Source organism: Balaenoptera physalus (assembly GCF_965194825.1).
Source record: "Balaenoptera physalus genome assembly, chromosome: 18".
Lineage (NCBI taxonomy): Eukaryota > Metazoa > Chordata > Mammalia > Artiodactyla > Balaenopteridae > Balaenoptera > Balaenoptera physalus.
This window is the reverse complement of record NC_138899.1, coordinates 60507387-60524353: the sequence shown is the minus strand read 5'-3', so window position 1 is coordinate 60524353 and position 16967 is coordinate 60507387. Positions and strand designations below refer to the sequence as shown.

The 16967-nt window shown below is 47.6% G+C and overlaps 1 protein-coding gene across 1 annotated transcript in view; it reads left to right on the top strand.

Moving 5' to 3' along the window:
- The window catches only part of SIAH3 (siah E3 ubiquitin protein ligase family member 3), a 76989-nt gene extending 70255 nt beyond the window's left edge, over positions 1 to 6734 (top strand). Inside the window, exon 2 of the mRNA XM_082435445.1 lies at positions 478 to 6734. Within this exon, the coding sequence (XP_082291571.1) occupies positions 478 to 1149 (672 nt within the window). The 3' untranslated portion in view covers positions 1150 to 6734. The remainder of the gene's footprint in view (positions 1 to 477) is intronic.
- Positions 6735 to 16967: the final 10233 nt, after the last annotated feature.

Here is a 16967-nt window from a genome sequence, read left to right as displayed (position 1 = left end):
AAGCATCCACCATGTCCCTCATTGTTTTAAAGTTTTGGTTTTTTTTTTTTAATATACTAATACATTTGGAAAATCTCTTCTTGCAGGAGGAATCTCTTGAAGGAGCTTCTATTTCCGATTGGGTAAATTTACATTCTATACTGAAATGAAATGACTTGGAGAAGACTTCAGCATCTAAATCTGGCAAAACATTCAAAACAATGAATTTTGTCTCATTAAAGTATTTGTCAAAACAGATAATAACAAGTGTTGGCAAGGACGTGGAGAAACTGGAACTCTCTTAAATGGCTGATGGGGATGTAGAACGGTGCTGCCGTTTTGGAAAACAGTCTGGCAGGTCTCATTTTTTTAAGAAATAGAGCTTTCTCTACCTGTACGGGAGAGTCTGCTTTCCACATTCTGAACACCGCGGGGGAGTCTCAGCCAGGCTGAGAGACTGATCTCACCGCCACTAATGCTCTTCTCTTTCGCCTACAGTATGTGTCCGGCCGACGCGCCGTCACCCAGAGCGCCCCGGAGCCCAGCAGCTTCCCCCCTCACCTCCTCCCCCCACTCCTCCGCCACCACGCCCGCCAGCCCCACCTCCGCCACCACGCCCGCCCTCACCACCCCCCGCACCAGGAGGCGGGGCTACACGCTGCCCAGGTGACGCCCTGCACGTGCCCCTTGTTCTCCTGCCAGTGGGAAGGCCACCTGGAGGTGCTGGTGCCCCACCTGCGGCAGATGCACCGAGTGGACATCCTGCAGGGCGCCGAGATCGTCTTCCTGGCCACGGACATGCACCTGCCGGCACCGGCCGACTGGATCATCATGCACTCCTGCCTCGGCCACCACTTTCTGCTGGTGCTTAGGAAACGGGAGAGGCACGCAGGGCACCCCCAGTTCTTCGCCACCATGATGCTCATCGGGACCCCCACCCAGGCCGACTGCTTCACCTATCGCCTGGAGCTCAACAGAAACCACCGGCGTCTCAAGTGGGAGGCCGCCCCCCGGTCTGTCCTGGAGTGCGTGGACTCGGTGATCACTGACGGGGACTGCCTCGTCCTCAACACCTCGCTGGCCCAGCTCTTCTCCGACAACGGCAGCCTCGCCATCGGGATTGCCATCACCGCGGCGACGGAGGTCTGCTCCTCGGAAGCTGAGATGTGACACAGAGGCCCCGCACGGTCACGTGCAGCCGCCCCTTCCCCGAGGAACTCTGCCTGGGCCCTTGGATCTCCAAAGGCCAGGACTCCAGGCTCCTTTCTGTTCTTCTCCCTCCTTCTCTCCTTCCTTCCTTTCTTTTTTTGTCTCAGGTACTTTGTGGTATTTGGTATTTGTCTGCCATGGGCATTATATTACGTAAACATCTTGTGATGCAAGATGTTGGTGTGAGGTTTGTCCTGATTTGTTGGCATAGTTTTATAGAACACTTTTAATCGGATTCAGTCAGAATGGTGATTTCTCGCCACCCTCTCCTTGCAATTCCCTTCTCCGCTGCTTCTAAATTGAGCAAAAGTCACCAAGGTCACAAAGCAGACTCTTGGGGTTGAAAGGAGACTTAGTGTCCAAATCATTTCTTCCTTCTCTTTTTAATCTATTTCAGAGTGAGCTAACTCTGAAATGCGTGCCGACAGCAGATTAGGGAACGGGACCTGGCCAGCTCAGAGGTATGTATTTCAGACCAACTAGACACAAGTCTGCCACCTTCCCAGGAACCTCAGGGGCCACGCTGCCTGGACACAAGGAGATGGCGTCTCCTCCGAAGCCCAGGGCACCGGGCTGAAGGCACCATCACGCCATGTGTCCTCTGGATTGATCCCGGGGCTCTGGGGAGCGGGCAGAGGTCAAACCCTCTTTTGGCAGGCTGTTATGAGCTTGCTTTCAGCCCGGGCCATCTTTTCCTGCTCCGAAATCAAAGGCCTCAAGGGTTTGGTGCTTTCTGGAAAATCTCTTTGCCCTCTGTTGAGCAAGTCATGGAAAAGGATGGGCAAGATGCAGAGGAAGAGAAGCAGCCGAAAAAGCGAAGGATAAAATTAATCTCCCACCTCTGGGAGGGCGTTCTCTCCTGAGAGAGCTTTATGATCAAGTTATAAAATCCATCAGTCCTTTCCCTGGGGTGGAACACTTTTGTATCAGGCAAAGAGCCCTCTGTGCTCTTGACGGTTCATAGCCAGAACCACGATTCGGCGTCAAACACGAGGAACTTGAAGGGTGCAACCAGGTCCCTCTGACCTGAAGGGCTGTCCCCGTCACTCAGACACCTGAGAGGGTCCTCTTTCCTTCCCTTACTTCTAAACCGCTCCGAGGGCCCCGTTCAGCACACACACGCTGTCACTGGTCAGCATGCATCCGGCGCCCCGTTGCAGTATGAATGAAGAGGCCACGAAAATTCATACTGCCTCCAGGTAGATGGCCTTCTCTTATTCGGCTGTCAGAACAATCTGCCAACCTCTTCTTGTGGAAGTCTCTCGTGTTTTTGAAGAAAGTAAGCATGTTTAGTCGACTTTGTCTCTTCTGATGGAAGCTGAACACCTGTAAGCCTTCCCAGTAGGCCCTCTTCCCCCTCCTTTTTGTCATTTTTGTTCTCCCCTCGGCCAATCCCTGGTTGCAGCAGCTGCATGGGGCCCCCAAACCCCACACGACGCTCACCGGTGGACCTTTCGCCAAGCAGACGTTGCTCTCGGTCCCGTTCCCTCACCTGGCCATCTCGGCTGGGTCCTGGCAGGCCTCCCAGTGAGGATTTAGTTTCGGGCAGCTTTTGCCCTGACTGGCCATCATCAATCTTTTCTCTGCCAAAAATAATTGATCCAGAAACACAACACCCTTCCCCCAACAACTGGGTAATCCTGCAGCCACCTGAGCTGCCAACCCGCAGCTCCAGCTCTGCAAGGGCAGGGTCAGTCGATAGAGGAGCTCCGAATGCGGCCCCCTCTAGTTACACAGTAACCGCTGGGGCCTGGGATCTGAGGTTGTGTTCTCTAAGAGCCCTAAGGAGACCAGTAAACATCGTGTCACTGATTGAGGCAAAGGTGCGCAGTTCCAGGTGCGCAGTCCCAAGGGAAGAGTTGTAAGCTCTTTTCTCTTAGTGCTGTCAGAACATCCCACAGGGCACCAGCGTCCCCCGCCTAGAACCGCACCGCCGGCCTGGGAACAAGCTGAGGCTGGTTGGTCCATGTGAGGAGAGACTGGCTCCTTACTTTACCCCCCGGCCCTTCCCCAGAACCTAAGACCCCCCTTGGCTGTAAGTCTGATGCCTCCAGAAGCTGCATTTCTTTCATGGTTCCTGATTCTCCACCACTTAGAAAACATTTGTGTAGCGTCACAGGTGCCCCAGATAAACAAACAAACCAAACCTCATTAAGAGTATAATTACCATCCACAGGGCCTTAGGGCTCGTGCAGACACCACCTCTGCCTTCCTGTGGTGCCAAGTTAGGAGAGCCCAACTGAGAATAACTTCAGGCTATTAGTAGTGCACACAGGACTGTATTATGAATAAGTGATCCCAGGTAGGAACGGATATTTTTGGTTCCTAGAGACCTTTAGATTAAAGGGTAGAGGTGTGTTGTTTTCATCCATCTATGGTGCTCCCAAGAAGCCCTTCCTCTCTATAGCCATGTGTGAAGAATTGAAGAAAGAGGAGCAAACTAGAAACAATGAACAGGGATTAGAAAATGGTACCAACAAAGTGTGCTGTGTTGAGCTTTACAGTCACAAAGGGCTCCCTCATCTGAGTCTCTGTCAGATCCTTATCAGCATCCTCAATATACTAAACAAACAGAAGTTCAGAGACATGAAATGACCTTCCCAAAGTCACACACCAAGTGGCTGGGACCACAGCTTGAACCTGGCCCACCGACCGCAAACTTGGTGTTCTTGCCAGAGGAAGACGAACACAGAGCAGTCAGCATGTTCCCACCTCATCAGTGGACTGGGGTCCCAAGGGTCCACTGGGTCTTGGTTCGGGGAGCAGGGAGAGTCTGAAGTAGCTTTGCTTTTCGAGGCATCTCAGCTAGAAGAACTGGTCAACCTGGAAGCAGGGGGAGGGGTGGGAGGGACTCAGGCCCCTTCCTATATCACATCGCCCACTGCAGGTTCCTCATTTTTAGATTCCCAGGAGTCCGCTCAACGCAGAGCCCTGGGATCTGACTGCCTCATACACACCCAGGTGCTGACTTGATACCCACCCTCTAAGGAGTACAGTCAGCCCTCTATATCTGCAGGGGACTGGGTCCTCGATACGCCCCACCCCTGGACACCAAAATCCACGGATGCTCGAGTTCCTTATACAAAATGCCATAGTACAATCGGAACCCACAGATGCAGAGGGCCAACTGTATTTGCATTTAAAAAGTAGGCCTAGGGATATATGTGAAAAGAATCTTAAAAAAGAGTGGATCTATGTATATGTATAACAGATTCACTCTGCTGAACACCTACACAACATTTTAAATCAACTGTACCCCAATAGAAATTACAATTAAAAAATAAAAGTAGGCCTAGGGAGACAGCAGCCCTTAACAGCAAGAAATGAGTTACCAGCATTTGAACTTGAGGCAGGAGGTGTGAAGAGAAGGTCATTCCTGCCCTTGAGGCTGAGCCTGCATAAATGGTCAGTGCAGAATGGAAGTCAGGCCATGCAAAGATTGCCTTTAATTATCCTTCTCTCCATGTACTTGCAGCTGGGCTAGACCCCATCACTACCTGTGGCTATTGTGGACCTTTAAGAAACGGATCAGGTTAATAATAATAATAGTACTCATGGCTACCACTTACTGAGGGTTTACTATGTACCCTAGTGAGCTAAGTACTTTGAGCATATTATCTCATTTAATCCCCATAACAACCTTATGAAGCAGGTACTATTATTTCACCCATGAAGAAACTTAAGCTAAGAGGGATTAGACACGTTTAAGGTCACACAGTAAATGGTACAGCTGCGTCTGGAATTCAGCATGTCTTGCTCCAAAGTCCAGGCTTCAGACCAATACCAACTATGTCATTTCTAGAAATTCATGGACCCAAGGCTCAGAAGGACCAGTCATAAATTCTGAATGGCATACAGGCCTTTTAGTAGAGTTGTATTAAATGTGCCCTTTCATTTCTTCCCTTTCTCCCTCTTTTCCCAGGCCAAGACAGAACGGTGTGCTAGAGCTGGCTTGTGTAACAGTTGTTAAATTTTTTAGGAATTTTACAAACTGTTAAGCACAGCCACTATTAAAAATTAAATTATATAAATTTACACTTAAATAAGTTCTATTAAAAAGAAGGTAATAAATACTCAGAACTCATCACTTCCTAATTATTTCACTACTCTTTTATTTTCTATGCTCTCGAGATTATTTACCCTGACCATATGTGTGTGGTGAACATACTATATAATGATGTGCTACCAACCCCATGTTTGGTGACATCATGGTAACAGCTTGAAACTGGCCACGGTGGCAGTGTTTACCGCATGGAAATTGTCAATGTTATAAGCCAGGGTGTTTCCCACTTGGAGAACTAGCTGTGAAAACATTTACCAGCATACCACTGCCTGGACAGTTCTGATGTACATGGCAGGGTGGGGAGAGGGGACTTTGGAAGGAGAGACAAGATCCTGGTGGCCACACTGACAGGGACAGAGATAACAGCCAAGCTAGCCAAATAGCAAATTTTCGGGAAAACACAAATTGTTCCGGAGAAGGGAGTCTGAGGCCTCTAAGCAACTTCAAGGGCACTCCCTGCCCTATTCCAGATCCTTCCCTATTGCTGTTAGCGTGGGAAGTTCTATCTGATGACTTTCACGGAAAAATTGTGGCTTCATAAAACCAACCTACTGCAATCCCAATCCCAAAAGTAAGACCAAACGCTACAAAATTAGCATATCCCATTGCTTGTTCTTATAGGTCATTTTTCTTACCTCTGTACATAGACCAAAACCTAAAGAAATATTTTACTTTGCAATTAGAGATTGGAAATATCCAACATCTGAGAATGACACAGTGGGCAGTAGTTGCAAACATCACATAAAATGTATGACCACAGAAATAGAACCCTCACATCCTCAAAGCTGAAGGACAAAAAAGGGAACAGATCAGGGGATGTTACATGAAGAACAGAGCCTAGCGCTAATCTGGCTACTTCACTGCAACCCAACAAGTAGCCTGTTCACAATCCATAGCCTACCTAGACCAACACTCTTTCCAGATTAAGGGTATGGTTCCCACTAGGATAAAAGTCACAAGGAACTCCAGGCTGAGTGCCCTGTAGCAGGCAGAATCTCCAAGGTCAATAGTGAATCAGTTACTCTGATCCCAGTGGCTTCAACGTAAGTGAAAGAAGTGAGGCTTGTTGAAGCCTCCACTTGGATGCAATTTCTGGTGGAAGGGGAAGGGATCGTGGACTGGACATCAAAGAATTACGCTTCGATTAAAGTTCAGCTACAAATAGCATCAAGAGTAGAGTCTCCTAGTAGATTGTTAGACCTTCAGATTATTTGTTCTGAAGATTTCCTTTAAGAATTGGTGAGCTCTCTAGTGTGTTAACCTGGAGAATGGCCAGCCAAGAAAAACTTCACTCGAAAAGAGATCCAAGAAATCTGTCGTAGATAAGCATTGACTTGTTTCCCCCAAATCAGATTATCACATGGGTTACCTACATGGATTAGGGATTGTGTTTTCCAATATTGTATGAAAATATTTTACCTTGAGTACTGTACTATAAACACCCCCCTCCCCTTTTTAACCTTTTTTTAGGGTATTGAGATGAGACAGAGAAAGGAAATCGAGAATCACTTTACTTGATCTGAATTGATGTATATATAATTTTCTAGGCTTTCTTATGATGTTAAAGACAAGAATCAGCAGCAGATTTAGAATTCTACTTTATCTCTATTCTGTCTCCCATGAAAAATGTCATTAAATTGCATTTGATATTGTTTCCTTGAACCTTTGGAGTTGTTTGTTGTTGTTGGGATTTTCTTCTCTCCATAGGCTACTGTGCGACGTGAGGGAATAGAAATGAAACAGTGCAATTATCAGAAATTCACCAGCTGCCACGTTTGACTTATGTTTCATTATCTTCCTCCCCTTTTCATTTTTGCCTCCATTTTAAAGTCATAATTGGATGTAAGGGAGAAAGTACGGCTGAAGGTGAATAAACGCTGTGGCAGCTAATTTGCCCTCAGTACTATTTCAGCATTTGGTGCTGCCCTGAGAAGAGAGACCAAAGCCTCCCTCGCTGGCCTTCACTGCCCACCCCCTTCCTCCCAGTGCCCCTTATCTCAGCTCTCCCCTGCCTCTGCCTGACAACAGTGTCCCTGAAATTTACTTCTGGGCCTATCAGATCAGTTGTCAAGGGAGCCTTCATGGTTTAATTCTTTAGTTTCAGGCCACTGTTAGTTACTCGCAAGATCAAGATTGAGCAAGAGTTTTAATCCTATTGCCTGTCAAGTCATCTTAACCTCTATCTTCTTCCCTACGTTCTTAGTCCCAGAACCTGTTTTCTGCTCTCACAAAGGGTTTATAGAAAGCGCCTTGAATTGATCTGAGTGATCAAAACTGACCACAGGGTCAGCATGAATATTCATGAGCCGGGTTACTTTTCAGGCCACGGCCTTTCTTGGGACAGTTCTGCACACCATGGTGTCCCAAACACTTGCCCTTGCCCTAAAAATACACTCAAACATGCACAGTAAGGTTGCTGAGTGCCAGAGAGACACTCCACTGAAAGAAGGGGGAAACTCACCCATCGGAAAGTCAGCGGGGGAGGGAGGCCCACCCCGAACCCACTCTGGGATGCGAGGTTAGTTCTCAGACTTGAGTGTGCTTAAGAATGATCAACAGAACTTGATTTCTGGGCCCTAGAAACCAGAGATTCTCCTTCAGGAGGTCCAGAGTGGAACCCAGGGTTCTGATTTAACATTCTCCCCCAGAGGATTCTGCTGTAGGTACGTGGCTGAGGATTAGATTCTCAAATCCAGAACCGAGCACACTGGTGCTAACAGGGGCCACAGGAGACAATAAAGGAGCAGATAAAGCCACATGAAGAAGAGAGCCGGTCTTTCTGCGGGAGGACGGAAAGCAGGAAAGGAGGTGACGGGAAGCGATCACAGTTACCTTCAGATGGAGAAGCAGGAAACACTTAAATGGAGTCCAAAAAGGAGAGCAGAGGGGAATTAGGTAGGGGTTCCCTGTAACCGAGCGGCAGAGGGAACTCTATTCTCCTGTCATTTGGGGGCAGAGATGGTAGGTACAGAGGAGTGAGAGAAGGCTGGGCAGGCAGGATGCCGGAGCCGTGACCGGGGCTGGCAGACGGAAGCCAGCGTGGAAGGGTCCTCAGTGCTGCGTGTCACGCAGTGACAATCCCGGCAGCCTGGTGCTGATGAAGGGACTGTGTAAATCTTCCCCAGGAGCACAGAAGGGGCTTATCTTGTAAATCCCTGCCAGGTTGGGATGGTAATTCGTATTTAAATCTCTGCCCCCAGCCCTGACAGGGAGGTACCTCGCAAATCCCCAGGGAGGCATTTACTTATCCTGCAAATCTCCCCAGGATGCCTGAACAGGGGTCACCGTTTCAGGGACCTCTGTAGGGAATGTAAATTATCAGGCCACTTTTGGCAGCCACTCAGAGCTAAGCCCCATGTAAGCCTTGCCTACGGGGCGAGAGAAAAGGAAATCACTGAACTAGTTTCTTACTAGCCTAGAGGTAGACAAGATAAACTCTGTACACCCTCTCTGTAAGGGGGCCATTGGGAAAAGCATCTATTAAGGATAAAGTTGGGGGCATGCATTACCACCCATCCATGAGGTAGTTCAATCTTCCCTTCTCTCTGCCTCTTCCTGGGTTCCAAATCAACTTTTGTTAATACACAGAGATAGACATTTCTTGATTTTTACATCTGACTTGACACATAATTCTGGCAATTACAGAGTTAAAAAACAAAACACAATCAAACAGGAAATCAAGCACCCCAATACATCGAAATGTTAGGGAATCGTTGACAGAAACCGCTCGCCTTGGCCAGGCATGGTGATAAGCGCTTGAAAGACCTCATCAGGAGGTCGCAATGAAGAATGCTGTGCTGCCCAGGAAAGCTAACCAGGAGAATTCGGGAGGGGCCGAAAGGAGGAGGGAGAAGACAACATGCCTTGCCAACCTCCCAGAAACCCTCACGCTGGATCCATCTTGGCTGAGAGATGCACGCGGCACCGGGAAGCACCCTGAGTCAGACCAGCTACGGGCCAAGCAAGACGATTGGCCAGAGACAACCCGGAAACTAACCGCATTACCATAAAACCTGAGACTGCGAGCCGCGTGGAGAGCAGTTCTCCTGGGTTCCCTTACCCTGCTGCTCTCCGCTCGGGTACCCCTTCCCAATAAAATCTTTTGCTTTATCAGTACGTGTGCCTCCTCGGACAATCCATTTCCAAGTGTTTGACAAGAGCCCACTCTCAGGCCCGGGAAGGGGTCGCCCTTCCTGCAACAGAAATGCTTCCAGATCATTCAGAAGGTGAGCCCACCACCTACCTTGTGGTCCTGCTTCCTGCAAACAATGACAGAAGGTCGAGGTCAGTCAGCAAAACTCAAGGAAGGTCTCCTGAAACTCTGGGTCCATCCCCTAAACATTCAGATCTGCATCTTCACCAACCCGGGAAAGGTGCTCTGTAAAGAAAAGAGAATCAGGAAAACCACTGTCACTGGGGCTGGTTTAGTGATGTGGCCACATCCCGAGGGCGAGGCTCAGTTGGGGAATGGGCTCTAGAGGGGAGAGGGCAGAGGATAAGCCTGCTTAGTAAATAAAATAAAAAGTATTTTTATTGGCTAAATCTGGCAAACCTAGGAGGAAAGAGTCCATAAAGTGCATTTGTTTTATTGTGGGTGCAGGTTACTATCCACAGCAGGCCCTCAGGGGCAGTGTCCCCATCTTGCTAATTCTGCCCCTAATCTGGGGAGCCAAGTGTATGGCCGATTCTCTCCGGCCACAGGGCTGGTGGAGCTGTATTCCCTAGGCCCCGCTGCCGCATCCACGGTGGGCTGTTCTCTGGGCTCTCGTGGGCTGGAACTCGCCTCTGCTTCTTAACAAGCCCAGGATGGCTTGAGATCCCAGAGTCTCAGGGGCACTTGGGCACAGGGAAGCCATGGCAATTTAGAAATAGTAGCAATGTGCCATTAAGAAGAGTGCTTCAGCGGGCTTCCCTGGTGGCGCAGTGGTTGAGAATCTGCCTGCCAATGCAGGGGACACGGGTTTGAGCCCTGGTCTGGGAAGATCCCACATACCGCAGAGCAACTAGGCCCGTGAGCCACAACTACTGAGCCTGCGCGTCTGGAGCCTGTGCTCCGCAACAAGAGACGCCGCGATAGTGAGAGGCCCGCGCACTGCGATGAAGAGTGGCCCCCGCTCGCCGCAACTAGAGAAAGCCCTCGCACAGAAACGAAGACCCAACACAGCCAAAAATAAATAAATAAATAAATAAATTTATTAAAAAAAAAAAGAAGAGTGCTTCAGGACAGGAGGTAGGAGTGCCTTCAGCCTAAGCAACAAAATATTACTGAATGCCTATGTACGTTGGGCTTGCTGGAGGATACAAAGGGAAAAGAAGGTCTGGTCCCTGCCCTCAGGAACGTCTTAGTGGACTCAAGGAGCCAAAATAAATGCATTTAAATGTGCATCAAGCAACTCTCAAATAGTCCAGCAGCTCCTAAGCAGCAGCCCAGCAGCACTGGTTGGGTTGGATACATGCATCCATAGATTTGGCCAGAAGGAGACAACGAGCCCAAATGGGTTTAGACGATTTACTGTTCACAGTGAGAAGAACATTTTAGTCCAGGTTCCCTGAGCCCCAATTCCAAAAGAACAATGAACAGGTGTTGACTGTGCACAGAGTGGGGATGCATTCGGGGGAGGAACCCTGAGATCAGGAGACTCTGATCTTATACGGGGTTGCTAGCAAACCTGCCCATCCTCCTTTCTGGAGAGAGAGATTATTTTTATTCCTCTGGAATATAAGCAAATCTCTCTGAGGAGGGAATACCTCTATTTTTTACCACCCAGGAATGTAAATAAATTTGTTCTAGAAGGAGTCACTGTCTCCAGGCTTACACTGATATTCCTAAAAAGATAGTTCTAGAGCAAACGGGCTCTTCATGCCTAGACGAGTAGAAACACACAGCCTTAGATAATAAAGAGCTAATGAAATGATTAAGACTTTAACTGGGGCTTCCCTGGTGGCACAGTGGTTGAGAATCCGCCTGCCAATGCAGGGGACACGGGTTCGAGCCCCGGTCCGGGAAGATCCCACATGCCACAGAGCAACTAAGCCCGTGCGCCACAGCTACTGAGCCTGTGCTCTAGAGCCCGCGAGCCACAACTACTCAGCCCGCGTGCCACAACTACTGAAGCCCACGCGCCTACAGCCCGTGCTCCGCAACAAGAGAAGCCACCGCGGTGAGTAGCCCCCGCTCACCACAACTAGAGAAAGTCCGCGTGCAGCAACGAAGACTCAATGCAGCCAAAAATAAAATAAAATAATAAATAAATAAACTTTAAAAAAAAAAAGACTTTAACTGACATGGTTTGAGGAGGAACTTGATAGAAGCTTATATGATTTAAAAAAAATGCTTCGGGCTTCCCTGGTGGCGCAGTGGTTGAGAGTCTGCCTGCCAATGCAGAGGATACGGGTTCGATCCCTGGTTTGGGAAGATCCCACATGCCGCGGAGCAACTGGGCCCGTGAGCCACAATTACTGAGCCTGCGCGTCTGGAGCCTGTGCTCCGCAACAAGAAAGGCCGCGATAGTGAGAGGCCCGCGCACCGCGATGAAGAATGGCCCCCACTTGCCGCAACTAGAGAAAGCCCTCACACAGAAACGAAGACCCAACACAGCCATAAAAATAAATAAATAAATAAACCCAAAGTTTAAAAAAAAAAAAAATGCTTCATGGAGGAAGAAGAACTTGCTGTTGTCCCTGAAGAACTTGTAAATAATGTCCAGGACTCCAGCCCATTCTATCTGCTAGGACAGGGGCTGGCCAGATAATAAATATTTTACGTTTTGCAGACTGTATGCCCTCTACGGCAACTATTTAATTCTGCCATTGTGGTGTGGAAGCAGCCTCAGACAATACGTGAATGACTGAGTGTGCTGTGCGCCAATAAAACATTACTTACAAAAGCAGGCAGCAGACTGGATTTGTCCGATGGGCTACAGTTTGTCAGCTCCTGCACTGGAATACACAACAATGAACTTTAACACAGATGCAAGGGGATGATCAAATGTTGGAAATGGCAGAAAGGATTCATGCAATGGGAAGAGAGTTGGATGAAGAAGCACTGAATAATGAAGACAGTAATAGAGGAAATATCTAGATAAGGTAATTCCTAGGGTCCTTTAACACTCTGAGATTCCATAATTGTTTAGGGTCTTGGTAGAGTAACTATAAACTCTACAGGCATTTTGAGTTTTCTTCCAGATATAAGAATGAAGTTAGAGTCCTATTAGGATCTTAATCTATATACTCACCTCCAAAATTCTAGAAGAGCTAGAGATTCTAGAAGGCCACAGAGAGCCTTCCTCATGATAGCTCCTAGGTTCTCTGAAATAAATGATAAAGGGGACTTTGAGTCTGATGGTCAGTGACCTGTCCAAAACACCAGGATTACTGCTTCATTATAACAACGAGGGGGAATCCTTCAAGTAACTTCCCGGAAGCAGAGGACAATCAAAATACAAGGGTGCTGTCTTGGGAAATCCAGGTTGTCATAAGACATAAAGACTTTGGAATATAAGACTATCTAGTGCCACTCAAATACTTTCTTTCCCAGTGTTTTAAGATGCCCAGGATTTGTTTTAATCAGATATGATAAGATGGTAGACACAGAGACAACTACCTTTGAAAGAAAAGCTTATTACTTATAATTCCCCAGAGGAGGGGGGACCCACCATGCCACACAGAGCCACACAAGGAAGCACCAGGGTTGATCAGGAGGCAGGAGTGAGGGGAAAGCGTCATGGGCAAAAGCCATTTTTGGTACTTTTCTTGAGAAGGAATGGGTGAGGCAGAGGAAACACTGAGCAGGTTTAGAATTAGGTATTTGAATCTCAGTGGCCTCTGGGCTACAAGGATGGTCCCTCATTTGTTGGACACTTGGCCCCTGGGGTGATTTAGATGGGGGGGGCCTGATAAAAGGAGGAGGGTAGGGGTGTGGATTCAGGATTGGTTGGTTTGCATATCAAGGGCCTGCTCTCAGGCAAGTTGTTTGCTCTCTCTAGGAATTATCTATCTAACCTTAGGAGGGGCTGTCCCTCTTCTGGGTCCTCAAGGCCCCAAGATGTCAAAACATCATAAAAAATAAAACACATGATTAATACAATTTTCCAGGCCCTGGAAAATTTTGTTCTAAATGTCTGGACAGAAGAAACTATAGACTAAAAGAGTTTTCATTCCTTGGAGAAGGTCATGTGGGCTGAAAGAACGGTCATCTTTGTAGAAAATTCTCCCTTCACACTTGGGTGGCTACAGTACCAGCTGTGGAGTGAGACCCAAATTAAGGCAGTGGGAGCAGCAGAGCTTAGAGACTGACAACAGCCTTGCAGGAGAACAGCAGTTCATAAGGAAAAGGTGTTCAGCCTAGGTGAACGGTGCCCTCTGGAGTTGTGCAGTGCACCACCTGCACAGCTGTACACCAGAGGCCTGAGTGTGAACCACCCAGGACACACAGGAATGGGAGAGTATATCAGTCAAGATTTTTAGTTGTGGACAATAAAATCTACTGCAGCTAGTTTAAGCAGAAAATACATGAGGTAGTTCACAGGCAGGCCAGAGAGTCACAAAGTCAGGGACAGAGCAGCCAGAGAAAACACCCAGCCACTGCACAGAATTCTTCCAGCAGAAATACCATTGTGTTGACTTCTGCTTCTCGATACCTTGATGCTAGGAGGCCGGATGCTACGGTCAGAAACTCTGCCACAGCTGCTTCAGAAGGGTGAAGGCACCCCAAAGCAGAATACGGCACCCCAAAATGTGACTATAGGAGTTCAGGACATGCCACCCCAAAATATGCCACTTTGGTATATTGATTATTTTGAGCCCTAGGCACTCAGAAAATCCCAAACATTGTACAAGGAAAGGCTTTCTCTGAACTCCCCTTATCTGCCTAAAGAAGATCCCCCAGAAGGAACTCAACTGTCATAAATCCCCTCCCCGGGAGTTTCATCAACCAGGGAAGATGGACTCATCAGAGGAGAGAGAACTAGAAGTCGGCACCACACTCAGACAAACTTCGTCACAAACTACCACACCTCCCATCTGTTCTTCTAAGCGTCCATTCAGCGTTCCTAAAAGTCAATTTCTCCCCCTCCCGCTGCAAAGTTCTACACCCCCCTCTCCCTGTCCCTATTAAGATGGTTTTTTGTTTTTTTTTTTTAATAATTTATTTATTTATTTATATTTATTTTTGGCTGTGTTGGGTCTTCGTTTCTGTGCGAGGGCTTTCTCCATTTGCGGCGATGCCACTCTTCATCGCGGTGCGCGGGCCTCTCACTGTTGCGGCCTCTCCTGTTGCGGAGCACAGGCTCCAGACACGCAGGCTCAGTAATTGTGGCTCACGGGCTTAGTTGCTCCGCGGCATGTGGGATCTTCCCAGACCAGGGCTCGAACCCGTGTCCCCTGCATTGGCAGGCAGATTCTTAACCACTGCGCCACCAGGGAAAGCCCTAAGATGGTTTTTAAGCCTGAATTCTAAGCCACCTCTCTGAGTTACTCATTTTTCCTGGGTGTCTCCCATGTATACATGAGGTGTACATGTTAATAAACCGCTGTTTGTTTTTCTCTTGTCCATCTGTGTTTTATTACAGGGATCTCAGCTAAGAACTCAGAAGGGTAGAGGGAAAGTATTTTTCCTCCCCTACAAGGGCCAGATATCCCTGCCACTGTGTTTGCCAGGAGATCAAATCCCTAAATCATATGAGGAGTTCTAAATGCCAGGGAAACTAGGCAGAATTGGTCTTAGCTTTCAGGCTCTCTAAGCTCCAGAAATCAAACTGAAAGGGACCAGAATCTGTACTACACAAGTCAACTTACACTACCTGTCACAGTAAAGAATGAGAGGCTTAGAGTTCCAGGAACACAACTGGGGATTCAAAGCAGCTACCACTGGGCTGATCGCCTGAGTTCTGGCTTGTCCCAGTGCCGGTGTGGGCTGGGAAACAAGGGGTGAATAATCTGAAGTAAGAAGCACCAAAATCCTTGAAGCAGACTGCATTTTGCCAATAGACCTATTCCTGAAACAATGAACTAAATCACATACTAAGTGCCACATATAATATTTACTATTTAAAGAACCCCATTGTGCATCCTCTGCAAAGTGAATAACCGTACTTCTATATTTCTCTCACGCGAAGCTGGATTTAATATATTGAGCTTTCTTATATCAAGGTATACTATCCTCTTGGAGCCTTTAAAAGAACGGAACGTTACAAATCTCATGAAAGGAGGCCGTAAAGAGTCACAGTTTTGACATAACAGGCATGACATAACTGCAAAATGGAAACTGGCAGTTGGCAGTGCCGCCGTTAAGCTCCCTGCCTTCCAAATTAGGAGCTGGAACTCATCAGCTTGGACACGGAGGAAACGATCTGTGTGATCCTAATACCTGGCTGTGCCCACTTAGTAGCTAAAGTCCTCAGAGTATCAACTCGAACGCAGATCCTGGGTCCCACGTGCACATGTGTGCTATAAATACTCACTCAGGTGCTGGATGGGAGGCATAGGTGCTTAACGCTCTCATAAAAAGCAGCACGCAGATGGTAATTAACGCCTCACACTGTCCCCAACACGCAAAGCAGATTTGCTACAGTGGCAGCAACTCTGATTTCTGATTTCTTTTTTTTTTTTTTTTTTTTAATTTTTGCCCAGACAGCCGGAGGCCAAAAGCTGTACATTATGAAAGCTTTCTCTGCCAGTTCCCTCAAATCTCAGCACATAATGGAGATTGGTTCTCCTTAATAGATTCATGTACTCCTTCCCCAGTGCCTTGTCAAATAATAGCACAGTCCAAGCAATAAGAGAGGAGTCCACACTCACAGCCGGCTCATAAGTGCAACAGTGGGGAGGGGGCTTGTTTATTACCCTGTCTGGAGCAGAATCAAATTCTTTATGGACCATTTAGATGCAAATGTATCATTTCATTCAGCAAACACGCTGCATATGCAGACCGTTTAGCCAAAGAATGGATCTATAAGGACATCCCCCACTAATCTTCGAATATCAACTGTGCCTTTTCAAAGGGGATTTGGATTTTCTCTGAATTGATCAAACTTGACAAGTAATTTCTACCTAATGTCCTGGCTAGGCTCTTCTCTCTTCACCGGCTGTAGGTGAGAAATCCTATTGTTTGTTAGTGACGAGGTAATGAAAAAGGCTACAGACGCAAAGTTAAGGAAGAGGAAGAGGTGTTTGTGCCCAGGACTAGGTCATGGCAGAAAGTAAAACCTTTCTGCAGGATCTGTTTTGTTTGGTTGCCTTGAAATGACAAAACCTTTCCATTCGACACATGCCCCATCCCCCAATCAATTTACGCTTCCTGAGCTGTTGCAGGAGAGGAAGCTGTGAAGAAACCTAAGCCGTCTTTGTACAAAGGGAGACAGTATTCTCGCACACCGGCTCACAAGACCGCCTCAGTCCCTGCCTGGGAATTGTAAACCAGCCACTGCTGTTCCAACAACTCTCGGAATCAATGAAAACCACATTAGGGAAAAAGACACCAAATTTGAAAACTCTCCTCGTCCTGGAGTTTATTACCGAAACACCAGCTTGATTCAGTTGTAGTAAACAATTGGGTGAATAGGAGAAGACCAAGGTAATAAGCCCAGCAGGTCAGAGATGTAAAATGGGATTAGAAGAATTTTTCTACCGAGGGCTCGAAGGGAGGGGCTAGGGGGCTGTGTTGCCTTTGAATGAGCTCAAAGGTCAGCCTCTACGTATTCTAATCTCATGACTAAAA